Source organism: Coregonus clupeaformis, unplaced genomic scaffold, assembly GCF_020615455.1.
Source record: "Coregonus clupeaformis isolate EN_2021a unplaced genomic scaffold, ASM2061545v1 scaf0162, whole genome shotgun sequence".
In the NCBI taxonomy this organism is placed as follows: Eukaryota; Metazoa; Chordata; class Actinopteri; order Salmoniformes; family Salmonidae; genus Coregonus; species Coregonus clupeaformis.
The window spans coordinates 136,928-164,321 of record NW_025533617.1 but is presented as its reverse complement, the minus strand read 5'-3'; the positions used below and the strand labels follow the sequence as shown (position 1 = coordinate 164,321).

Below are 27,394 nucleotides of genomic sequence, written 5' to 3'. Positions count from 1 at the left end.
TGACACAAATACTTATTTCACAATGCTCGGTTGCAATGTGTGGGTGAATTAATGAGTAAATGTACTGTATCTTTATGTAAAGAATTGGTCGTGACAGGCTCCACAGAGTGGAACTCTTGTCATCCCATCATGTCAACAAACAGTAGGGCAGGCTGCTGAAGCAGCGAGGTCACAGGGAGACAATGTAGCCAGCTCAGGGTTGGACTTAGCACACCCACGCTCTGCAAGGCGTCCCTATGTATGCAGGTAACCATGACTACGTTCTGCCAGGGCTGCACTCTCGACAGCTTGCTGGCTCCCACAATCAGGGCAGCTGGAAGACAGGAGTAGGGACAGAGCTATTGAACAGAGCCAAGGGACAAGAGGAGGAGGGCTTTAACATCAAGGTAAGAGACCGTTTCTCTTGGTGTATTTACTCACTAAGTATTCTGGTTTCTGGTGTGTTATGTAAGTATATTGAAAATGGTCAATTGCCATTCTAAAGTATTAGTTACTTCTTTGTGTGCAGCAAACATTTGTTATGTGTCCACATTTGTTTTCTCCTTAGAGACGTTATTTCAAATTCTATCTGACTGCGACACAAACACAAGGCATTTTGGAGGCCAGTCAGTGGTGTTATAATTAACTGCACTGCATTGTTAAAGATTGGGTGTGAACTCTAAGCAGAACAAACAAACACTGGAAAAGTCAAGGCATGTTTTCCTTTCCACGAATAGTAGTAATAATAGCAAACTACAAGCTGCCACTAACATGAGACTCAATCAATCAATCCATGTCCCTTTTTTTCCATCCTTCTGGCCAGAGCCAGTGGATACAGTCTGTGCAGATGGACTTGGCCCAGCTAAGGGGGGGGGGTAAGGGCAGCGGCCTCTCCCCCACGGAAGGCGGCGATGACTGGGGTGGTGAGTTAGGAGGGCTGGGTGTTAAACCCTCCAGACATTCACTCATCCCTCTCGGAGACTCTTGTCCACTCGCCCTCGCCGATCTGAACATGTGGGACAGCAGGTCTCACTTTAAATCTCAGGTAAGGAACGATTTGTGATTATATGTTGGTGACTTAAAATTTTGTGTTATAAATTAATTATTTAGATCACGGTGAGGCATTTTGAGTGATATTTTTTGTTGTGTTAGTCCGCAGCGTGGAGTGTGGCATGTATGACTGGAGGTTTCCTGTCCAAAATAAGCACCAGGTGAGAGCAGAAGCTTTTTGTAGCCTTAGAATGACTTGGTGGCTTTTGTTTTCAAAGGAATGTGATAAAGTTAGTTTTTAAACCCCCTTAGGTTGTACTTTATTTAGGCTGCACCTTGTCTCTAGGTTGGTCTTTTCCTACAGGTAGGTTTATTCAAGCATCTTATATATTTTATATTGAAGACATCTGTTTCATGTGTCCTAGCACCTCTGGTAATGGCAGAGATGGTGGTTTCAACAGACAGAGTGACCCAGGGATGGGTAAAAGAAGATGGCAGTCGATGTCTCGCCTGGCCCCTGAGTGCACCCCCCGGTCCCTCGCCCCTGTCTCCCCAGGGGCTGAGCTGAGAGAAGCCCTGGAAGAGAGTGGCTTCAGGTATAAGTCTTTTATAATGCAATATAATTATAAGGCATTGTAAATATTATGGATAAATATAAGGTATTTGTGTTATCTTATTATAAAGGTACTACTTAGGGAGACATAGAATGTTACAAGCCTTATAATAAAAAGGTATTATAAAGGCTCATATATACTTTATAACCTGTAATAAAGCATTGTATCTGCAGGCGGACAGAGCTGGTGCAGAGGCTGCGGGAGGCCCACGGGCGTCTGGATAGCCAGACAGACCTACTGAAGAACAGAGACACACAGCTGCTGCACAGCAGTAGTTCTGCACAGCTGCTGGAGATGAAACACAAGGTAAGGGAAGGATCTCTGGGCTTAAAAAGAGAGATGTACTGTGGTTGTATGATTCAGAAAGTCTATCTGGCTTTAATGGTCATATGTACTTTTAACTTCTACCCAGTACAGCCAGGGGATGAGTCTCCTCTCTGAATCTGAGTCAACCTCTCAAGGTTTCTTCCTTCTTGGGAGTTTTTCCTCACAATTGTACCTGTACTTGCTTTTTGGGGTCTAGACCAGGCTTTGTTTAGTCTTTGGGGTTCAGGCCAGGCTTTGTCTAGTCTTTGGGGTTCAGGTCAGGTTTTATCTGGTCTTTGGGGTTCAGGCCAGGTTTTGTCTGGTCTCTGGAGTTCAGGCCAGGTTTTGTCTGGTCTTTGGGGTTCAGGCCAGGTTTTGTCTGGTCTTTGGGGTTCAGGCCAGGTTTTGTCTGGTCTCTGGGGTTCAGGCCAGGTTTTGTCTGGTCTTTGGGGGTCAGCCAGTTTTTTGTTCAGGCCAGGTTTTGTCTGGTCTTTGGGGTTCAGGCCAGGTTTTGTCTGGTCTCTGGGGTTCAGGCCAGGTTTTGTCTGGTCTCTGTGTCCCAGCCTCACCCCTCAACCCGTTTGTCCCATAGCACCTGGCAGATGCAGTGAGTGCTCTTGAGCAGGAGAAGGAGGCAGCTGAGTTGAGCCGGTTTGAGGAGAGCCGACGTCGAGGAGAACTGCAAGACAAGTGAGTACGATGACTAAGCTGCTCACTCATGGCATTGAATGAGTTAATGCCCTTCACAAATCCCAATGTAGATAAATGGGACAACTATTCACCATGCAGGGTTGGAGTCAATTCCATTTCAATTCAGTCATTTCAGGAAGAAAATATAAATTCCAATTTCACTTGCTATTCACCTCAGTTTTCAAACCTGATATAAAAAAACTCCCAAAGAGACTTTAGTGAATTCCATTTATATGTACATTTGAAGGGTTCTTCAGCTGGAGATGGACATGTTGAAGATGAGATCGTCTCTTGAGAGAGGGAGTGTTATCAAACCTGCGGCCCCAAGAACTAACAACAACCCACTGAGCAGGACCTTGCCTGTTACACAAGAAGACTTCTACAGAGAGGTACACTGTTAAACCTCATTGTACAAAACTCTTTCATCCTTGATCTGTTTGTGCAAGTCCTCTGATTGTTGTTATAACGACCATAAGAGTTGATACAGCACAAACAGATCTGGGACCAGGTTACTTCTGCATAGCCTTGTTTAGAGTAAAAACCCCATTTGATCATTTTTACACTTTAAGCAGCACTACATCCATGTGGATGATTTTGATGTGTGTCTGTGTGTCCATGTGTCCATGCAGGGGAAGCAGAAGGCAGAGAGAGAGCTGTCCAGAATGAGAGAGGCCCTCGGAGAGGCTGAGGAGAGAGCAGAGGCCCTGGAGACAGAGAGAGACCAGGCCCTTCAGCAGCTGCACACCTCTAAAGAGGTCAGTCCAACACTAGCCTGGTCTAATATAGTCTGTGTCCCAAATTGCACCCTATTCCCTGTAGCGTCCACAACTTTTGACCAAGGATCAAATGGCCTAGTCTGTCTGTGTAGTCTTGCCAACTCCTATGTTCATCGTTGACCATGAACAGGCAGCTTTTAAATCACTGATGTACAATAGGAGAAAAAGAGGTCAGAGAACACTTCCTTGTGGTACTCCACAGTTCATACAGACTCTTCTGTTCCTATTCATCTTTGTATTTCTCCCATTCTGTGTCTCCAGCTCTTTTCACCTACCTTCCTCTCCCTACCTCCCATTCTGTGTATCCAGGCTCAGAGGACATTGTTGAGCCAGACAGAGGATGTGAACCAGAAACTGGGTCGTTCCTTGCAGGACCAGCTGAGTGAGGCACGCAGTAAGCTGGGTCAGGCCACTCTGGTGAGTGGCAGGGTTTGGGGTCAATTCCAATTTCAATTCAGTCAATTCAGGAAAACCCTTATTCATCACTCAAAGGGACATACAGCATTAACCCTAGTCTTGGACTATAAAGCATGGACGTTCTTTTAAATCCAGGACTGAGCTTAATCAGTGTCTGGGAAACCAACTCAAAGTCCTCTTTCACTTCACTAACTGTTCCTAACCACCCTCTCTGTGGTGCAGGAGAGGGACCTTCTGACCACCAAGGTGTTGCGGCTGGAGGACAGTGTGGAGGACCTGAAGTTCAAGCTGACCGGGGCCATGTCTGACAAGGACCGCTTACTGCAGGTCTCCATCCCTCCTCTGTCTTTACTAGCTCAACACTGTGGCCCCAATCCTAACTTCACATCCATGCATGATGAGTTATCGTGCAAATCTCCCATTAACTTCAAGGCATGATCGTGATCGTCGAGTTAAGGGCATGCATCTCGAGTATAATGATGCAAAAGAAAAGAAAAAAAAAGTATTTGTGCATAGATTGGTTTTTGTCTTGATGAATACATGCGCATGTTCTGTCATGTATGCTGTGCAGGAGAAGTCAGACCTGCACCAGCACGCTCAGGGTCTGGTGCTGCAGTTGGAGAGAGCCCAGAGGGGCAGGGAGGGCTACACAGACCAGGTGTGTGAGCTCAGCGACCAGCTGGCTGAGGCCAAGGCCCACACCAACAGGCAGGGGCAGGAGACTGTGCAGATGAAGCAGGAGCTTCAGACTGTGACAGAGGTGGGATGTTTGAAGGAACTTGGTTTGCTTATGGACTGTGACGTAGCGGGTTTCAAAAATCCGGGAAATTTTGAAAAGGGGAAACTTTCTATGAACAATTTTCTGAAACTTTCCATATATATTTACCACAACAATTCACCCTTTTTTCTAATCCTAGTGGTGTACCTGTTGGTTCCAATTGTTGAGCTGCATTTTTGTACTCTGTGACTGAATTGCCTACCTGCCTAGGTGGTCCATATCCTGTCTGAATGTTTCACCATATCTATATCTTTGACATGGTATTGGACAGATGAATGAAAGGATGACATCAGAGCTGGAGATGGTCAGACAGAGGCTGGAGTCCTCATTGGCTCAGCTGCATGAGCTGGGGGCAGAGAGAGTCATCCATACCAATCAGATCGCAGCTCTGGAGACGGAGCGCTCGCAGCTGATTGGAGAGAAGGAGGAGTTGATGAGTGCTATTGGACGGGATGGAAGACAGGAGGAGGAAGTGACAGAGCTGAGGGAGAGATGTTATCAGCTCAGGTGAGAGGAATAACAGACTGCAGATGTACATTTGGAGATCACCACTTGGTACCATACCCTTAAGCCCAAATCAACCCCTAACGGTCCTAGATGACAATTTCACCAGAGGGCAAGAGAGAGCTACTACTATACTGCTTTACACCTAGGGCTGTTGCGGTGACCGTAGTATCGCCACACTGGCAGTCATGAGTCATGACCGCAGTAAAATTCCACGTGACTGTTGAGTCGCGGTAATCTACTCTTATGCACTCGCGACATGCGTTGGTAGTACAGTGGGGGAAAAAAGTATTTAGTCAGCCACCAATTGTGCAAGTTCTCCCACTTAAAAAGATGAGAGAGGCCTGTAATTTTCATCATAGGTACACGTCAACTATGACAGACAAAATGAGAAAAAAAATCCAGAAAATCACATTGTAGGATTTTTTATGAATTTATTTGCAAATTATGGTGGAAAATAAGTATTTGGTCAATAACAAAAGTTTCTCAATACTTTGTTATATACCCTTTGTTGGCAATGACACAGGTCAAACGTTTTCTGTAAGTCTTCACAAGGTTTTCACACACTGTTGCTGGTATTTTGGCCCATTCCTCCATGCAGATCTCCCCTAGAGCAGTGATGTTTTGTAACTGTCGCTGGGCAACACGGACTTTCAACTCCCTCCAAAGATTTTCTATGGGGTTGAGATCTGGAGACTGGCTAGGCCACTCCAGGACCTTGAAATGCTTCTTACGAAGCCACTCCTTCGTTGCCCGGGCGGTGTGTTTGGGATCATTGTCATGCTGAAAGACCCAGCCACGTTTCATCTTCAATGCCCTTGCTGATGGAAGGAGGTTTTCACTCAAAATCTCACGATACATGGCCCCATTCATTCTTTCCTTTACACGGATCAGTCGTCCTGGTCCCTTTGCAGAAAAACAGCCCCAAAGCATGATGTTTCCACCCCCCATGCTTCACAGTAGGTATGGGGTTCTTTGGATGCAACTCATCATTCTTTGTCCTCCAAACACGACGAGTTGAGTTTTTACCAAAAAGTTCTATTTTGGTTTCATCTGACCATATGACATTCTCCCAATCCTCTTCTGGATCATCCAAATGCACTCTAGCAAACTTCAGACGGGCCTGGACATGTACTGGCTTAAGCAGGGGGACACGTCTGGCACTGCAGGATTTGAGTCCCTGGCGGCGTAGTGTGTTACTGATGGTAGGCTTTGTTACTTTGGTCCCAGCTCTCTGCAGGTCATTCACTAGGTTCCCCCCGTGTGGTTCTGGGATTTTTGCTCACCGTTCTTGTGATCATTTTGACCCCACGGGGTGAGATCTTGCGTGGAGCCCCAGATCGAGGGGAGATTATCAGTGGTCTTGTATGTCTTCCATTTCCTAATAATTGCTCCCACAGTTGATTTCTTCAAACCAAGCTGCTTACCTATTGCAGATTCAGTCTTCCCAGCCTGGTGCAGGTCTACAATTTTGTTTCTGGTGTCCTTTGACAGCTCTTTGGTCTTGGCCATAGTGGAGTTTGGAGTGTGACTGTTTGAGGTTGTGGACAGGTGTCTTTTATACTGATAACAAGTTCAAACAGGTGCCATTAATACAGGTAACGAGTGGAGGACAGAGGAGCCTCTTAAAGAAGAAGTTACAGGTCTGTGAGAGCCAGAAATCTTGCTTGTTTGTAGGTGACCAAATACTTATTTTCCACCATAATTTGCAAATAAATTCATTAAAAATCCTACAATGTGATTTTCTGGATTTTTTTTCTCAATTTGTCTGTCATAGTTGACGTGTACCTATGATGAAAATTACAGGCCTCATCTTTTTAAGTGGGAGTGCTATTGGGGTGGTACTGGAGTGCTACTGGAGTGCTCCTGGAGTGCTATTGGAGTGCTACTGGAGTGCTATTGGAGTGCTACTGGAGTGCTACTAAAGATTACGTATTTTTTCCCTGCCCTTTTGATAATTTAGTATTTAGTGTTTTATTAGGATCCCCATTAGCTGTTGCAAAAGCAGCAGCTACTCTTCCTGGGGTCCACACAAAACATGAAACATGACATAATACAGAACATTAATAGACAATAACAGCTCAAGGACAGAAATACATACATTTAAAAAAAAAAGGCACACGTAGCCTACATATCAATACATATACACAAACTATCTAGGTTAAATAGGGGAGAGGTGTTGTGCCGTGAGGTGTTGCTTTATCTGTTTTTTGAAACCAGGTTTGCTATTTATTTGAGCAATATGAGATGCAACAGAGTTCCATGCAATAATGGCTCTATATAATACTGTACGCGTTCTTGAATTTGTTCTGGATTTGGGGACTGTGAAAAGACCCCTGGTGTTATGTCTGGTGGGGTAAGTGTGTGTGTCAGAGCTGTGTGTAAATTGACTATGCAAACAATTTGGGATTTTCAACACATTAATGTATCTAATAAAAAGATGAAGTGATGCAGTCAGTATCTCCTCAACTCTTAGCCAAGAGAGACTGGCATGCATAATATTTATATCAGCCCTCTGATTACAATGAAGAGCAAGACGTGTCGCTCTGTTCTGGGCCAGCTGCAGATTAACTAGGTCTTTCCTTGCAGCACTGGACCACACGACTGGACAATAATCAAGATTAGACTAAACTAGAGCCTGCAGGACTTGCTTTTTGGAGTGTGGTGTCAAAAAAGCAGAGCATCTCTTTATTACGGACAGACTTCTCCCCATCTTTACAACCATTGAATCTATATGTTTTGACCATGATAGTTTACAATCTAAGGTAACACCAAGTAATTTAGTCTCCTCAACTTGTTCCACAGCCACACCATTCATTACCAGATTCAGCTGAGGTCTAGAACTTAGGGAATTATTTGTACCAAATACAATGCTCTTAGTTTTAGAAATGTTCAGGACCAGTTTATTAGTGGCCACCCATTCCAAAACAGACTGCAACTCTTTGTTAAGGGTTTCAGTGACTTCATTAGCTGTGGTTGCTGATGCGTATATGGTTGAATCATCAGCATACATGGACACACATGCTTTGTTTAATGCCAGTGGCAGGTCATTGGTAAAAATAGAAAAGAGTAGAGGGCCTAGAGAGCTGCCCTGCGGTACACCACACTTTACATGTTTGGCATTAGAGAAGCTTCCATTAAAGAAAACCCTTTGAGTTCTATTAGATAGATAGCTCTGAATCCACGATATGGCAGAGGTTGAAAAGCCATAACACATACGTTTTTTCAACAACAGGTTATGATCCATAATATAAAGGCTGCACTGAAATCTAACAGTACAGCTCCCACAATCTTCTTATTATCAATTTCTTTCAACCAATCATCAGTCATTTGTGTCAGTGCAGTATATGTTGAGTGCCCTTGCCTATAAGCATGTTGAAAGTCTGTTGTTAATTTGTTTACAGAGAAATAGCATTGTATTTGGTCAAACACAATTTTTTCCAACAGTTTGCTAAGAGCTGGCAGCAAGCTGATAGGTCTGCTGTTAGAACCAGTAAAGGCTGCTTTACCATTCTTGGGTAGCGGAATGACTTTCGCTTCCCTCCAGGCCTGAGGACAAAGACTTTCCTCTAGGCTCAGATTAAAGATATGACAGATAGGATGGGCCATTCTAAATCAAAATAAATTTTGCATAAAGATTCCATTGAAATAGTCTGAAAATATGATCACTTGATGAGAGAACAGCATGTGGGCGGCAGGTAGCTTAGTGAGTAAGAGCGTTGTGCCAGTAACCGAAAGGTCGCTGGTTCTAATCCCCGAGCCGACTAGGTGAAAAATCTGTCGATGTGCCCTTGAGCAAGGCACTTAACCCTAATTGCTCCTGTAAGTCGCTCTGGATAAGAGCGTCTGCTAAATGACTAAAAATGTTTTTTTTTTTAAATGTGCAGACGAAGCAAGGAACTTTGGCGACTTTCTCAAATCATCAGTAGCCTATAGTCGCACCATGCAGCCCAGATATGTTTTGATTTCTAAGACATTCTAAGGGTTGTATCATTCACAGCTAAAGATGCCAAATAACTCTACATCTGGCCTCTAGGACCTGTTTCAAATGATAACTTTTACGCTCAGCATATCCACTTCATATGCGCATCCGCTCTGGAATGGGAAAAACATCCTTTCTATTTTATTCAATTATATTCTTCTTACTGTAAAATCATATAATATAAAAAATAATGGCATGGGACTTAGAAGCATATCTCGTCAGCTAAATGAACAAGCCAATAGCCTGTGGCATGGCGCAAAGCTAGATAAACATACAGTAGGCCAACTCATATTCTGTTCTTCTGAGATTCATTTTCTTCAAATCATAATGTTTCTTTAGACCTGCCTAAAATAAATAATGGGTTTATTGTGATGGTGTATATTAAATTGATTTATTATACTTTTTTAAATGTAGAGGGTCCAAAGGTGTGCATCAGCGTGGAGGGCCTGGAGTTGTTAAACATGTTTATGTTAATTAACGGTCAATTGCCGTGAGACCGGCATACTTTTGCATGACAATGACCGGCTGACACAATTTCATGACCGCCACAGGCCTATTTACACCTATCCAATCCTCTCAGATCTACACAAGTGTATAGTGGGTAGAGGCTTGGGGTTGATTTGGGTTTCATAATGTCTTTGACACTCTTACACAACAACTATGGACATGCATTAATGATAGGATTGTCATCGCTAACATCAATAACACCACATCATATTACCAGTGAATCCCAGGATGCCTTGGAGTCAGAGAACCAGATGCTGCATGATCGCTGCCTGACCTTGGAGGCGGAGCTCCTGGAAAAGGAGGAGGGTCTGCGTCATCAGGGGGAGGAGCATCAGCGGTTGGAGGCTGAGTCGGCTCAGAACATGGAGCAGCTGAGGGGTGTGGCCGCACACTGGAGCGAGAAGTGGCAGGATGTGGCTATGGCGCTACAATCCACCCAGGCAGAACTAGATGAACTCAGAGAGAAGAACCCTGGAGATACAGTAAGATTTTATTCATTTCATTTTAGACATTTTAGCAGAACGCTCTTATCCAGAGCGACTTACAGTTAGTGAGCGCATACATTTTTTCATACTGGCCCCCCGCCCGTGGGAATCGAACCCACAACCCTGGCGTTGCAAGCGCCATGCTCTACCAACTGAGCTACACGGGGCCAAGATGAGATCGTCTCTAACGTACCATGGCTGTAGATGTAGTAAATAAAAATCAATCGGTCACTCAATTGATCAAGCAATCACCCTATTTAATGTACCATAGCTGTAGACAGAATCAATCCCTCTCTATGTGATTCCTTATTGATCATTAGTGTTCTGTATTGTTGAGATCTGTGTAGTTGTGAGATTTGTGGCTTCCAGCATCAAGAGGAGGTGACAGGGCTGAAGGTGGAGGTCGAGAGACTTCAGACAGAGGGGCAGAGAGACAAGTGAGTGTGGAACTATCATGATGGGCATTTCGATTAGACCAATTATGAATCCCAGACATTTCAAATGTCTATAACTGACCATTACATGAATGTGTTCTTCCTTCAGGGAAGAGATTCAGACTCTTCACCTGCACTGGGCCAGTACAGAGGCAGAGTTGAGCAGAGTCAGAAAAGATGCTGGTTCTCTGCTGAAGGTGGAGCTGGATGCCTGTAAACAACAGGTGGAGCTGGAGAGGAGCAGGAGTCAAGCTCTGCACAAAAGACTCAAAGGTAAAAGGCAATCATATCTTGGGTAAAATGTTGATTCATTCATTAATTTATTCAGCAATTCATTTATTCATTAATTAATTCAAGGGGAATAGAGCAGGGATCGGCAACCCTGGTCCTGGAGTGCCGCAGGTACTTCATGCTTTTGATTTAACCGACCTGGAAGGCCAGGTGCGTTGAATTTAGGCAATCACACCGAAATGATCAATTAACTACGTTTCTCAGTGTGGTGCCTAGTTGGGACAGAATCCTGCAGTATTGGCGGCACTCCAGGAACAGGGTTGCCTACAACCTGGAATAGAGTGACAGTCTATCAGTCTGTGGTGCCGTTGGTGCAGTACGGAAGACACGGCGGGTTGACAAACTACCTTTTACACTGTTATCCTCTGCAGGTGGGGAAGCGGTGCAAACTTCTGATAAAGGAACAGAGACAGAGTGAGTATGATCTGATTCTTCAGTTAAATATATAATAATGTGGTATTTCCTATGGACGTAGAACCAGGACTACTTGCACGAGCATAGTCATGTATGCATTCTGATGAATCCAAATGTTGTCTGTCTTTCTGTCCGTCTGTCTCAGGATTCTGAATGCACTATAATACATCTTGATTTACCCATTACACAGAGACAAAGAAACATGTTCATTTTTTGTCTGTCATAGTATACCACCACAGACACAGGCTGCACAGGTGACCCTGGAGGAGGTGGATGGGGAACTGGGCCAGGTGAGGGCAAAGTTACAGAAGGTGTCCCTGGAGGAGGTGGATGGGGAACTGGGCCAGGTGAGGGCAAAGCTGCAGATGGTGTCCCTGGAGGAGGTGGATGGGGGCCAGGTGAGGGCAAAGCTACAGAAGGTGTCCCTGGAGGAGGTGGATGGGGGCCAGGTGAGGGTAGAGTTACAGAAGGTGTCCCTGGAGGAGGTGGATCGGGGCCAGGTGAGGGCAAAGCTACAGAAGGTGTCCCTGGAGGAGGTGGATGGGGGCCAGGTGAGGGCAAAGCTACAGAAGGTGTCCCTGGAGGAGGTGGATGGGGGCCAGGTGAGGGTAGAGTTACAGAAGGTGTCCCTGGAGGAGGTGGATGGGGGCCAGGTGAGGGCAAAGCTACAGAAGGTGTCCCTGGAGGAGGTGGATGGGGGCCAGGTGAGGGTAGAGTTACAGAAGGTGTCCCTGGAGGAGGTGGATGGGGGCCAGGTGAGGGTAGAGTTACAGAAGGTGTCCCTGGAGGAGGTGGATCGGGGCCAGGTGAGGGTAGAGTTACAGAAGGAGTGGGACATGCTGAGGGACAGAGACACTGAACTGGAGGAGTAGCAACATGAGCTACAGTCAGCCAGGGGACAGGTGGGGTTATCAGTCCATCAGTCAATCAATCAATCAATCAATTAAACAATCAGTCAATTTGTTCATGTGTTTCCCCATTCTGCACATCCTGACTGTCATGAGGTGTCACAGCAAAATAATGAAGTTCAGAAGCTGGAGCTGAAAGTGGCGGAGAGAGAGCAGCAGCTGAGGGAGACGTACGTGAGCCTTACCTGTAACATGGACATTTGGAAATGAACAGTATCTCTCACAGCTGATCCAAAGATGACACATGATGAGAGAATGTTGTCGGATGTGTCATTGTCCTGTTGCAGGGAGCACGCTCTGAGGAGTCTGGAAAGACTGAGAGATGCCGAGAGGACAGAGGCACAAATCAAGGTTTCTACACTGGAGTTGAAGGTATTAAAATAAAAATATAATAATAAGGTATTGAAGGGCTCTTATCACTTCTCAGAGGAATTACCGTATATCTTTGATGTTTTGTCCATTATGAAAGATACCTCCCCCTTTCTCTCTCTTTTGCTTTTTCTATCTTTCTTTCTTTCTCCCCCTCCCTCTCTCTCATTGCCACAGCTGGTTAAGCTAAAGGAGCAGGCCGGCGGAGGTCTATGTAGTGGAGGCCAAGAAAAAGCGCAGCACACTGACTCACTGAGGGATAAGCTAGAGGGTAGGCGTTTCTATGGAAAGAGCAGGAGGGCAGAAGAAGCCACTGGAGTCATTGCACTTACCATTGAACTTCCAAACACGCTCACACACACGCTCTGTCTTGCTCACAGAGAGCAGGAGTAGAGCCAATCAGCTGCAACAGGAGAGAGACCAGGCAGTTCAGAGGCTACAGACTCTACGCCAGCTACATCAGGTAGACTATACATATAGACAGTGTTCCATCAATAGACTATACATATAGACAGTGTTCCATCAATAGACTATACATATAGACAGTGTTCCATCAGGTAGACTATACATATAGACAGTGTTCCATCAGGTAGACTATACATATAGACAGTGTTCCATCAGGTAGACTACATATAGACAGTGTTCCATCAGGTAGACTATACATATAGACAGTGTTCCATCAATAGACTATACATATAGACAGTGTTCCATCAATAGACTATACATATAGACAGTGTTCCATCAGGTAGACTATACATATAGACAGTGTTCCATCAGGTAGACTATACATATAGACAGTGTTCCATCAGGTAGACTATACATATAGACAGTGTTCCATCAGGTAGACTATACATATAGACAGTGTTCCATCAATAGACTATACATATAGACAGTGTTCCATCAGGTAGACTATACATATAGACAGTGTTCCATCAATAGACTATACATATAGACAGTGTTCCATCAATAGACTATACATATAGACAGTGTTCCATCAGGTAGACTATACATATAGACAGTGTTCCATCAGATATACTATACATATAGACAGTGTTCCATCAATAGATTATACATATAGACAGTGTTCCATCAGGTAGACTATACATATAGACAGTGTTCCATCAGGTAGACTATACATATAGACAGTGTTCCATCAGGTAGACTATACATATAGACAGTGTTCCATCAATAGACTATACATATAGACAGTGTTCCATCAATAGACTATACATATAGACAGTGTTCCATCAGGTAGACTATACATATAGACAGTGTTCCATCAGATAGACTATACATATAGACAGTGTTCCATCAATAGACTATACATATAGACAGTGTTCCATCAATAGACTATACATATAGACAGTGTTCCATCAGGTAGACTATACATATAGACAGTGTTCCATCAGGTAGACTATACATATAGACAGTGTTCCATCAATAGACTATACATATAGGCAGTGTTCCATCAGGTAGACTATACATATAGACAGTGTTCCATCAATAGACTATACATATAGACAGTGTTCCATCGATAGACTATACATATAGACAGTGTTCCATCAGGTAGACTATACGTATAGACAGTGTTCCATCAGGTAGACTATACGTATAGACAGTGTTCCATCAGATAGACTATACATATAGACAGTGTTCCATCTGATAGGTAGGTTATACATATAGACAGTGTTCCATCAAGTGGATTATACATATAGACAGTGTTCCATCAGATATACTATACATATAGACAGTGTTACTTCAGATCAGTAGGTTATACATATAGACAGTGTTCCATCTGATAGGTAGGTTATACATATAGACAGTGTTCCATCAAGTGGATTATACATATAGACAGTGTTCCATCAGGTAGATTATACATATAGATAGTGTTCCATCAGGTAGACTATACATATAGACAGTGTTCCATCAGGTAGACTATACATATAGACAGTGTTCCATCAGATAGGTAGACTATACATATAGACAGTGTTCCATCAGGTAGACTATACATATAGACAGTGTTCCATCAGATAGACTATACATATAGACAGTGTTCCATCAGATAGGTAGGTTATACATATAGACAGTGTTCCATCAGATAGGTAGGTTATACATATAGACAGTGTTCCATCAGATAGGTAGACTATACATATAGACAGTGTTCCATCAGGTAGACTATACATATAGACAGTGTTCCATCAGGTAGACTATACATATAGACAGTGTTCCATCAGGTAGACTATACATATAGACAGTGTTCCATCAGGTAGACTATACATATAGACAGTGTTCCATCAGGTAGACTATACATATAGACAGTGTTCCATCAGATAGGTAGGTTATACATATAGACAGTGTTCCATCAGGTAGGTAGGTTATACATATAGACAATGTTCCATCAGATAGGTAGGTTATACATATAGACAGTGTTCCATCAGATAGACTATACATATAGACAGTGTTCCATCAAGTGGATTATACATATAGACAGTGTTCCATCAGGTAGACTATACATATAGACAGTGTTCCATCAAGTGGATTATACATATAGACAGTGTTCCATCAGGTAGACTATACATATAGACAGTGTTCCATCAGATAGGTAGGTTATACATATAGACAGTGTTCCATCAGATAGATTATACATATAGACAGTGTTCCATCAAGTGGATTATACATATAGACAGTGTTCCATCAGATAGACTATACATATAGACAGTGTTCCATCAGATAGGTAGGTTATACATATAGACAGTGTTCCATCAGATAGACTATACATATAGACAGTGTTCCATCAGATAGACTATACATATAGACAGTGTTCCATCAGGTAGGTAGGTTATACATATAGACATTGTTCCATCAGATAGGTAGGTTATACATATATACAGTGTTCCATCAAGTGGATTATACATATAGACAGTGTTCCATCAGATAGACTATACATATAGACGGTGTTCCATCAAGTGGATTATACATATAGACAGTGTTCCATCAGATAGACTATACATATAGACGGTGTTCCATCAAGTGGATTATACATATAGACAGTGTTCCATCAGATAGACTATACATATAGACAGTGTTCCATCAGGTAGACTACACACATCAGTGTCCCAAACTCTAGTACTAGAAACCTTTAGCTTGGTCCCAGATCGCTTTGCCAAATGACAAGATCTGGGACCTGGCAAGGGTAAAACACTACCATGTCTCATTAAAGCTATAGAGAAAGAGTCAGTTTATGCAGACAATATGTGTTGCCTTTCCTTATCTACAGGCTAAACAACAGAAAGCAGCTGCTGGCAGCAAGAAAGAGGAAGAGAAACAGGAAGAGAAACTGGTGGATAACATAGTAGACCAGGATAAACAGAGAAGACTGGTGACTGAACAGGTACAGTAGAATATTAGAACAGAACAGGTACAGTAGACTATTAGAACAGAACAGGTACAGTAGACTATTAGAACAGAACAGGTACAGTAGACTATTAGAACAGAACAGGTACAGTAGACTATTAGAACAGAACAGGTACAGTAGACTATTAGAACAGGTACAGTAGACTATTAGAACAGGTACAGTAGACTATTAGAACAGAACAGGTATAGTAGACTATTAGAACAGAACAGGTACAGTAGACTATTAGAACAGAACAGGTACAGTAGACTATTAGAACAGAACAGGTACAGTAGACTATTAGAACAGAACAGGTATAGTAGACTATTAGAACAGAACAGGTACAGTAGAATATTAGAACAGAACAGGTACAGTAGACTATTAGAACAGGTACAGTAGACTATTAGAACAGAACAGGTACAGTAGACTATTAGAACAGGTACAGTAGACTATTAGAACAGAACAGGTACAGTAGACTATTAGAACAGAGCAGGTACAGTAGACTATTAGAACAGGTACAGTAGACTATTAGAACAGAACAGGTACAGTAGACTATTAGAACAGAGCAGGTACAGTAGACTATTAGAACAGATACAGTAGACTATTAGAACAGAACAGGTACAGTAGACTATTAGAACAGAACAGGTACAGTAGACTATTAGAACAGAACAGGTATAGTAGACTATTAGAACAGAACAGGTACAGTAGACTATTAGAACAGAACAGGTACAGTAGAATATTAGAACAGAACAGGTACAGTAGACTATTAGAACAGGTACAGTAGACTATTAGAACAGAGCAGGTACAGTAGACTATTAGAACAGGTACAGTAGACTATTAGAACAGAACAGGTACAGTAGACTATTAGAACAGAGCAGGTACAGTAGACTATTAGAACAGGTACAGTAGACTATTAGAACAGAACAGGTACAGTAGACTATTAGAACAGAACAGGTACAGTAGACTATTAGAACAGAACAGGTATAGTAGACTATTAGAACAGAACAGGTACAGTAGACTATTAGAACAGAACAGGTACAGTAGACTATCAGAACAGAACAGGTACAGTAGACTATTAGAACAGGTACAGTAGACTATTAGAACAGAACAGGTACAGTAGACTATTAGAACAGAACAGGTATAGTAGACTATTAGAACAGAACAGGTACAGTAGACTATTAGAACAGAACAGGTACAGTAGACTATTAGAACAGAACAGGTATAGTAGACTATTAGAACAGGTACAGTAGACTATTAGAACATAACAGGTACAGTAGACTATTAGAACATAACAGGTACAGTAGACTATTAGAACAGAACAGGTATAGTAGACTATTAGAACAGAACAGGTATAGTAGACTATTAGAACAGAACAGGTACAGTAGACTATTAGAACAGAACAGGTACAGTAGACTATTAGAACAGAACAGGTACAGTAGACTATTAGAACAGAACAGGTACAGTAGACTATTAGAACAGAACAGGTATAGTAGACTATTAGAACAGGTACAGTAGACTATTAGAACAGGTACAGTAGACTATTAGAACATAACAGGTACAGTAGACTATTAGAACATAACAGGTACAGTAGACTATTAGAACAGAACAGGTACAGTAGACTATTAGAACAGAACAGGTACAGTAGACTATTAGAACAGAACAGGTATAGTAGACTATTAGAACAGAACAGGTATAGTAGACTATTAGAACAGAACAGGTACAGTAGACTATTAGAACAGAACAGGTACAGTAGACTATTAGAACAGAACAGGTACAGTAGACTATTAGAACAGAACAGGTACAGTAGACTATTAGAACAGAACAGGTATAGTAGACTATTAGAACAGAACAGGTATAGTAGACTATTAGAACAGAACAGGTACAGTAGACTATTAGAACAGAACAGGTATAGTAGACTATTAGAACATAACAGGTATAGTATACTATTAGAACAGAACAGGTACAGTAGACTATTAGAACAGGTACAGTAGACTATTAGAACAGAACAGGTATAGTAGGCTTATGAGGATTGTTGTGTTTCTGTTATACCTACAGAAGCTCCTCTCTTTGGTGTAGTATTGATTAGTTACACACTTTGGTGTATTATTGAATAGTTACACACTTTGGTGTATTATTGATTAGTTATGTTATTGTTTGAATGACCAGCTGAAGAGTCTATTTAAGGAGCGTGAGCAGTTGGGTCAGGTCTATGGCAGATCAGCAGGAGGAGATCAGAGTGGAAGAGGAGGAGGTCGCTCACTGCAAGACTGGGTGCCGAAGTCGAAGGTCATCAAGGTAAGCTCAGATGTGTGTTTATTGTAAGTGAGAGTCAAGACGGGGTTGAGCCAATATGATAGCTGGGAAGGATAAAAATAGGTACTGAAGTTCAGTTGATCCCATGTACAGTACTGTATATGTAGTAATTTACAGTACTGTATATGTAGTAAGTTACGGTACTGTATATGTAGTAAGTTACGGTACTGTATATGTAGTAATTTACAGTACTGTATATGTAGTAAGTTACGGTACTGTATATGTAGTAAGTTACGGTACTGTATATGTAGTAATTTACAGTACTGTATATGTAGTAATTTACAGTACTGTATATGTAGTAAGTTACAGTACTGTATATGTAGTAAGTTACGGTACTGTATATGTAGTAAGTTACAGTACTGTATATGTAGTAATTTACAGTACTGTATATGTAGTAAGTTACAGTACTGTATATGTAGTAAGTTACGGTACTGTATATGTAGTAATTTACAGTACTGTATATGTAGTAAGTTACGGTACTGTATATGTAGTAATTTACAGTACTGTATATGTAGTAATTTACAGTACTGTATATGTAGTAAGTTACAGTACTGTATATGTAGTAAGTTACGGTACTGTATATGTAGTAAGTTACAGTACTGTATATGTAGTAATTTACAGTACTGTATATGTAGTAAGTTACAGTACTGTATATGTAGTAATTTACAGTACTGTATATGTAGTAAGTTACAGTACTGTATATGTAGTAATTTACAGTACTGTATATGTAGTAAGTTACAGTACTGTATATGTAGTAAGTTACGGTACTGTATATGTAGTAAGTTACAGTACTGTATATGTAGTAATTTACAGTACTGTATATGTAGTAAGTTACAGTACTGTATATGTAGTAAGTATACTGTACGTAGTAGGTATATGTAGTAGGTATATGTAGCAGGTATACACTACTAGTCAAAAGTTTGGACACACCTACTCATTCAAGGGTTTTTCTTTATTTTTTAAAAATGTTTGCATTGTAGAATAGTGAAGACATCACCATTAAATAACACAAATGGAATCATGTAGTAACCAAAAAAGTGTTAAACAAATCAAAATACATGTTATATTTTAGACTCTTCAAATAGCCACCCTTTGCCTTGATGACAGCTTTGCACACTCTTGGCATTCTCTCAACCAGCTTCATGAGGTAGTCACCTGGAATGCATTTCAATTAACAGGTGTTCCTTCTTAAAAGTTAATTTGTGGAATTTAGTTATTCTACAATGTAAAAAATAGTAAAAAATAAAGAAAAACCTTGAATGAGTAGGTGTGTCCAAACTTTTGACTGGTAGTGTATGTAGCAGCTATATGTAGTAGGTATATGTAGCAGGTATATGTACCAGGTACTCTACAAGTCAAAATTCCGGACACACCTACTCATTCAAGGGTTTTTCCTTTATTGATTAGTTTTTTTAACAATGTAGAATAATAGTGAAGACATCAAAACTATGAAATAACACATATGGAATCATGTAGTAACCAAAAAATGTGTTAAACAAATCAAAATATGTTTTATATTTCAGATTCTTTAAATAGCCACCCTTTGCCTTGATGACAGCTTTGCGCACTCTTGGCATTCTCTCAACCAGCTTCACCTGGAATGCTTTTCCAACCGTCTTGAAGGAGTTCCCACATATGCTGAGCACTTGTTGGCTGCTTTTCCTTCACTCTGAGGTCCAACTCATCCAAAACCATCTCAATTGGATTGAGGTCGGGGGATTGTGGATGCCAGGTCATCTGATGCAGCACTCCATCACTCTCCTTCTTGGTCAAATAGCCCTTACACAGCCTGGAGATGTGTTGGGTCATTGTCCTGTTGAACAACAAATGATAGTCCCACTAAGCCCAAACCAGATGGGATGGCGTAGGGCTGCAGAATGCTGTGGTAGCCATGCTGGTTAAGTGTGCCTTGAATTATAAATAAATCACAGACCGTGTCACCAGCAAAGCACCATAACACCTCCTCCTCCATGCTTAACGATGGGAACTACACATGCGGAGATCATCCGCTCACCCACACCGAGTCTCACAAAGACACGGCAGTTGGAACCAAAAATCTCCAATTTGGACTCTAGACCAAAGGACAAATTTCCACTGGTCTAATGTCCATTGCTCGTGTTTCCTGGCCCAAGCAGGTCTCTTCTTCTGATTGGTGTCCTTTAGTAGTGGTTTCTTTGCAGCAATTCGACCATGAAGGCCTGTTTCACACAGTCTCCTCTGAATAGTCGTTGTTGAGATGTGTCTGTTACTTGAACTCTATGAAGCATTTATTTGGGCTGCAATTTCTGAGGCTGGTAACTCTAATGAATGTATCCTCTGCAGCAGAGGTAACTCAGGGTCTTCCATTCCTGTGGCGGTCCTCATGAGAGCCAGTTTCATCATCGCACTTGATGGTTTTTGCGACTGCACTTCTAGAAACTTTCAAAGTTCTTGAAATTTTCCGGATTGACTGACCTTCATGTCTTAAAGTAATGATGGACTGTCGTTTCTCTTTGCTTATTTGAGCTGTTCTTGCCATAATATGGACTTGGTATTTTACCAAATAGGGCTATCTTCTGTCTACCTTGTCACAACACAACTGATTGGCTCAAACGCATTAAAAATGAAATAAATTCCACAAATTAACTTTTAAGAAGTCACACCTGTTAATTGAAATGCATTCCAACTGACTACCTCATGAAGCTGGTTGAGAGAATGCCAAGTGTGCAAAGCTGTCATCAAGGCAAAGGGTGGCTAGTTGAAGAATCTCAAATCTCAAATATATGTTGATTTGTTTAACACTTTTTTGGTTACTACATGATTCCATATGTGTTATTTCATAGTTTTGATGTCTTCACTATTATTCTACAATGTAAAAAATAGTAAAAATAAAGAAAAACCCTTGAATGAGTAGGTGTGTCCAAACTTTTGACTGGTAGTGTATGTAGCAGGTATACTATATGTAGGAGGTAGCAGGTATATGAGTGTCTTGCTTCAGTCCTTCTCCTCTTTCTACCAATCAGAACTCCCTTGACCCACTACACAGCCAGAGGAAGAGAGAGAAGGAGCTGATGAGGGAGCAGCAGCAGGGAGCAGGACTGGGGCCTGTGTCTGAGGAGCAGGAAGAGGAGGAGGACCCAGAGAGGGAGGAACTAGAGAGGGAGGTGGAGGAGGAGGTGACTCGCCTTAGGGAGGTACTCCACTGCAAGACCCACACGGTAGGAAATCCTTCAAATATGTAGTATGACTGCATTTATGCAGTGTTTATGAATACTTGATGAATGACCCTATAAAGCCTTTAGTTTATACAGTTTTTTATGACAGGCCTTAATAATGCCACCCCCGGGTGCTTACTATACTAACTGAGTGATAAATTAGCATCTGGACCCAACATGCAGAAACTAATATCATTAATGGCAGCATGATATTGCATGTAGCAGCTTACGCACTGAAATTAAATGACGCACTGATGTGCCCCTAACTTGCAAGTCATCCAGCAGATTTCACCTCGACATATAAACACACATATGTGCAGACTTAGTTAATCCTGGCTTCTGTCTTAATCAAACACACACAGAGACAGAGACAGAGACAGACAGAGACAGAGACAGACAGAGACAGAGAGAGAACTAGAGAGAGAGAGAGAGAGAGCCAGAGACAGAGACAGAGAGAGAGACAGACAGAGACAGAGACAGAGACAGAGAGAGTGTCAGTCCATAATCACTCCTCTGTGAAATGCAGCACAACGATCATCTCACATATGACGCTCGCTATACTGGGATGAATAATCCCATTTGTGGCTGAGGAAACTGGCATGATGATTCCTTTGCCATACACTCTTAGGAAAAAAAGGTGCTATCTAGAACCTAAAAGGGTTATTCGGCTGTCCCCATAGGAGAACCGTTTGAAGAACCCTTTTTGGTTCCAGGTAGAACCCTTTTGGTTTGAAGTAGAACCGTTTTGGGTTCCATGTAGAGGGTTCTACCTGGAACCAAAAAGGGTTTTACCTGGAATCAAATAGGGTTCTACCTGGAACCAAATAGGGTTCTACCTGGAACCAAATAGGGTTCTACCTGGAAACAAAAAGGGTTCTACCTGGAACCAAAAAGGGTTCTACCTGGAACCAAATAGGGTTCTCCTATGAGGACAACCAAAGAACCATTTTGGAACCCTTTTTTCTAAGAGTGTAGAAAGCCTTTTCAAATTAAAGGAGCAGATCTGTAGCTTCAACCTTTAGTTCAGCCTAAAAACCCAACCGTTTCCCTCCCATACCAGATGTCAGGCATGAGTGTGGAAATCAGCAATCTGAAAGAGAGAAATGAGAACCTCCAGAAAGGTGAAAGATGTGAATGAATCAGTGCAATGATCCCATTATAAATCTATCTAGGCTGCTGATCGTGATCTGTGGTCCCACTGCTGTGTGTGGGGGAGAGAGAGCTCAGTGGGAATGATGCTTTGGGATTAGGTAGCTGCCAGTGTGTTTACAGCTGGCAGATTTGGAATGGTTTCAGATGGCAGTTTGCTAACCCTGGCTATGCCTAACCCTAACCTTACCTTAACCATACCTCAATCAATTTCTATCCCTATGATTAGCCTTAACCATTGGATCTGCTGGCTGAATATTCACTTCTTGGGATTAATGTGTGTCCTTAAAATACATGTGCTTATGTCATCCAGAACAGGGGCATACCGGTTCATAACAACACTTCCATAACTGGATTAGTACAGTATAATTGTCTGTTTTGTAGCTTTGTAAGCATTTGGCAATCAAACTGAGATAAAGTAATCCAAAAATGCCCAGGCTTCCTTCCAAGTTTGAGTTTGTTTGTTTTTCTGGATATATTAAAGTGTACGTACGGGTGAAGAGAACTCAGAGAGGACAACACATGAAACAATCTCAGCGCCCACAACCACATTTTGAGACTACACAGGAAAGCATTACAGCACTTATTTCCGATGGTGTGCTTCCAGGTTGAAACAAGCATTACGACGTCACTTGACCATGCCCTCCCTCAGAGTGGTTATGGGTAAGCCTCTGTTCTGGATCTACGCTGTTTCTCTGACCTTTGAAATGGCTTCGGCAATGATCATGTGTGGGTCTGACAACATTACAAAACAGACCGTAATCTACTGAACTGAAAAATCATTTCAATCGTTGAATTAATCTGATTCCCAATCTGATTCCATGTGTGTTGTTATGTTGGACCTCACCTAACCAAGCGAGGTCACAGTAAAACCCTGAGGAAGGTCTTAATGCCCGAAAATGCATAGCTGTCTTTAAAATGATCAATGCCCGTTACATCTAAAATCCACTTGGGTGCTTGGACCTTGGACTTTTTCCAACTACACAACACTTTTAGTTGGGTTTGATTTCCATGTTGTCCTGACCCAGCCAAGCTAAGGTTTCAGCCGCAGATCCAGGGGTTGGGTGCCACAGCGTCTAACTCGTCAGACAAGACCACGTCAGAGAGCGGGGTGCCTCTTCTATCGGATCGTCCCATGGAGAGAGACATGCAGCGGGGATCATCATCACCACCACCACCCCCCCGCTGGGAAGATGGACTGTTCCTGGCTAGACAGGTGCAGATCGGCAGCCCTGAATTGGAGGAAGAGGAAGAGGAAGATGGAGGCTGTGGCTAAGGCATACTACAGGCGGGTCATACCTGGTCCTAATTTGCTCCCTACCCCTTCCCCTTGGCCCCAACTACTCCAAGGTTTTCAGATCTGAAGCGTCTTTATACGTATAAGCAGTGTAGTCGTAGATCTTCCACTATATTGGTTCCATCCTACAGCTCTGCAAACATCGAAGCTAATGGAGTCCGTCTTTGTGTGAAGTCTTACTTTAGCCACCAAGTGATACAAATCCAAAGTCTTACAGACCAGTGTTAATGTCAATATACTGATTAGTGGTTATACATGTGGTGCTTTTGTTGATGATTATGAGGAGACAAGGAGGTGAAATGTGTTCCATTTATAATAATGAGATGATGACAACGGATGATGATTTTCTGTATGACATTGTCGCTATACAAGCTGGAAAAAGCTAAGGATCGAGATGCATACCTAAAGGCCTGTTTGTTAGTAGCAATGTTAATGTGGCTAATACATTAAAACTAACGTTAACCACATACAGCATAACGTTTCTGGAGGTGTGTGATATTCTCATTTTGTTGTAATAAAAAAATGCTCACGATCACGATCAGTGATCAAATTTACTATCATGATTGTTCTCATCTAAATGAATTGCAAACAATCTGTCATCCAACTCCCTGAATAAGGACAAATGTAAGATCTCGTTAGCCTAGGGTTGAACAACACTTTTATTTCAGATAAAGTACAACTCACAAAGCTACAAAAATAATTGTATGCAGTGTAATGCACTCGTATGATATGAGGCCTAATTATATATATATACACATCATTGCATACATATACAGTACATAGCTACTGTGATGTCACGAGAGGCTACACAGCTTTCAGCGGGATTGCTCAAGTAGTGCAAGGAGACCAGGTTCAACCAAAACAAGGATTTTATTAAAGGTCTTGGGAAACTAACGAAAGTATAACACAATACTGTTCTCTGGTGGCTCTTAAGGGTTAACAGTTCAGGGATGTCTCTTCCACATCCAAAATCATAACTCTCCCTCGCTCAAATAACTTTTCCCCAGTCTTACTGTCTTCCACGTTGCAGCTAGTGGCCAACCCAGCAAAACGTCCTTCCAAATGTCCCACACGTATTTCCACAGGTGCATATATCCAAAGGTGAGTATTTCCCAAAGGTAAGTATCTCCAAATCCTTATATTCCTCATGGAAGTGGACGTGCAGCACTCTTGTCCTCCAGAGAGCCCAGCTTGGAGACTGTGTCTCTCCCCTTCCCAAACCTTCCGCTCATCACCTCCTGATTGGTTTCAGCTGCGTGGGAAGATTGGCCATAGAGGGTTGGAGTTCCCGACCATACCAGCAGATGGAGCCATAGCTGTCTGGGTTTGCAGCCATCTCAGGGGGATGTAACGTCCCTCCAGGACACAGCCTCTCGTGACATCACACTACATATACAGTACATAGCTACATATATATATATATATATATATATATATATATATATATATATATATATATAAACAAACTCAGCAAAAAAAGAAACGTCCCTTTTTCAGGACCCTGTCTTTCAAAGATAATTTGTAAAAATCCAAATAACTTCACAGATCTTCATTGTAAAGGGTTTAAACACTGTTTCCCATGCTTGTTCAGTGAACCATAAACAATTAATGAACATGCACCTGTGGAACGGTCGTTAAGACACTAACAGCTTACAGACGGTAGGCAATTAAGGTCACAGTTATGAAAACTTAGGACACTAAAGAGGCCTTTCTACTGACTCTGAAAAACACCAAAAGAAAGATGCCCAGGGTCCCTGCTCATCTGCATGAACGTGCCTTAGGCATGCTGCATGATGTGGCCAGGGCAATAAAATGCAATGTCCGTACTGTGAGACACCTAAGACAGCGCTACAGGGAGACAGGACGGACAGCTGATCGTCCTCGCAGTGGCAGACCACGTGTAACAACACCTGCACAGGATCGGTACATCCGAACATCACACCTGCGGGACAGGTACAGGATAGCAACAACAACTGCCCAAGTTACACCAGGAACGCACAATCCCTCCATCAGTGCTCAGACTGTCCGCAATAGGCTAAGAGAGGCTGGACTGAGGGCTTGTAGGCCTGTTGTAAGGCAGGTCCTCACCAGACATCACCGGCAACAACGTCGCCTATGGGCACAAACCCACCGTCGCTGGACCAGACAGGACTGGCAAAAAGTGCTCTACACTGACGAGTCACGGTTTTGTCTCACCAGGGGTGATGGTCGGATTTGCGTTTATCGTAGAAGGAATGAGCGTTACACCGAGGCCTGTACTCTGGAGCGGGATCGATTTGGAGGTGGAGGGTCACAGCATCATCGGACTGAGCTCGTTGTCATTGCAGGCAATCTCAACGCTGTGCGTCACAGGGAAGACATCCTCCTCCCTCATGTGGTACCCTTCCTGCAGGCTCATCCTGACATGACCCTCCAGCATGACAATGCCACCAGCCATACTGCTCGTTCATGTAAATGTGATATTTCCGTTTTTGCAAAGATTTATAAAGCCAGTTTTTACTTTGTCATTATGGGCTATTGTGTGTAGATTGATGAGGGAAAAAAAACAATTTCATCCATTTTAGAACAAGGCTGTAACGTAACAAAATGTGGAAAATGTCAAGGGGTCTGAATACTTTCCGAAGGCACTGTATATACACAGTACATAGCTACATATATAGACAGTCCCTACACCAAGCGGTACGACTCTATTCTATTCAATGCTTGTATTCTCCAGTTCAAATGCCAGTCCAAAACATGCAAGTTTTCCTTTCAAGTGTCTCTCCAAAGTCATGCTCAACACATACCTGCGTAGTAGAGTTTCACTCCATCCAGCTATATCAGCAGTCTATGATCTGCTCAATCCCAGACGTTGATCTGAAGAGGGGGGGCCAGTATGAAAATGTATGCACTCACTAACTGTAAGTCGCTCTGGATAAGAGCGTCTGCTAAATGACTAAAATGTAAATGTAAAATGTCTTCATGGCTTTCTAGCCAATGGATATTCTTATGGTATGGCTGTCCTCAGCTTGTTTTGAGTCCATCAGGGCCAAAGCTGAACTGTGCTGTCTCAGGTTGGATATTCCATTGTCCAGAGAACATCAGATATTGGCTGATGATGTCCTACAGAGGTTCTGGTTGGTTGGTATCTCAGAATTCTGGAGTATAATTGACTGGATCTGTCCGCTCATTGGGTTAGTATCCCAATGTTCTGGAGTCTGATTGGTTCTTATTGTCTTACAGAGGTTCTCGTTGGACGGTGTGCCAGCGTTCCCTCTCCACCTGACCCTGGCTAAACACATCCCTAAACACATCCCTCCTGTCTCTGGAGCCTCTGAACCAATCAGAACTCTCCCCAGCACCCTGCTGTTACAATGTAGAGGGTTATAGGGGGAATGAAGAAGGTTTTACTGGCAATCGTTGTGATCTTTCTGTGGTTGTTGCTTCAGTTGAATGCACTGACTAAGTCGCTCTGGATAAGAGTGTCTGCTAAATGACTCAAACGTAAATAGAGGGGTTTCTTTTATTTCTGTATATTTTTTCAGAGGGTCTTTTTCAAATATTGCATGACAAAAACAGTACATCTAGCCACCTATATTTATAGAGGCATCACTATATCCAATGTGA

The 27,394-nt window shown here is 42.3% G+C and overlaps 1 protein-coding gene across 1 annotated transcript; it reads left to right on the top strand.

The window, feature by feature from the left end:
• Positions 1 to 236: 236 nt before the first annotated feature.
• Positions 237 to 24,342, top strand: LOC121568186 (centrosome-associated protein CEP250). Its single transcript, XM_041878751.2, has 25 exons — positions 237 to 386; positions 803 to 1,024; positions 1,132 to 1,190; positions 1,395 to 1,565; positions 1,757 to 1,889; positions 2,482 to 2,579; positions 2,827 to 2,968; positions 3,209 to 3,334; positions 3,665 to 3,772; positions 3,995 to 4,099; positions 4,344 to 4,532; positions 4,822 to 5,057; positions 9,761 to 10,025; positions 10,398 to 10,465; positions 10,572 to 10,735; positions 11,125 to 11,167; positions 11,394 to 11,514; positions 12,172 to 12,245; positions 12,363 to 12,447; positions 12,622 to 12,715; positions 12,825 to 12,907; positions 15,722 to 15,835; positions 18,002 to 18,130; positions 21,151 to 21,345; positions 23,520 to 24,342. The coding sequence occupies exons 1-25, from the start codon at positions 237 to 239 to the stop codon at positions 23,526 to 23,528; spliced, it is 3,183 nt and encodes a 1,060-aa protein (XP_041734685.2). The 3' UTR covers positions 23,529 to 24,342.
• The last annotated feature ends 3,052 nt before the right edge of the window (positions 24,343 to 27,394 follow it).

Coding starts and splice junctions, on each gene's coding strand:
- LOC121568186 (XM_041878751.2), top strand. CDS start 237: ATGTATGCAGGTAACCATGACTACGTTCTGCCAGGGCTGCACTCTCGA. Junction 4,533..4,821: donor AGCTTCAGACTGTGACAGAG/GTGGGATGTTTG, acceptor GGTATTGGACAG/ATGAATGAAAGGATGACATC. Junction 18,131..21,150: donor CGAAGTCGAAGGTCATCAAG/GTAAGCTCAGAT, acceptor TCTACCAATCAG/AACTCCCTTGACCCACTACA.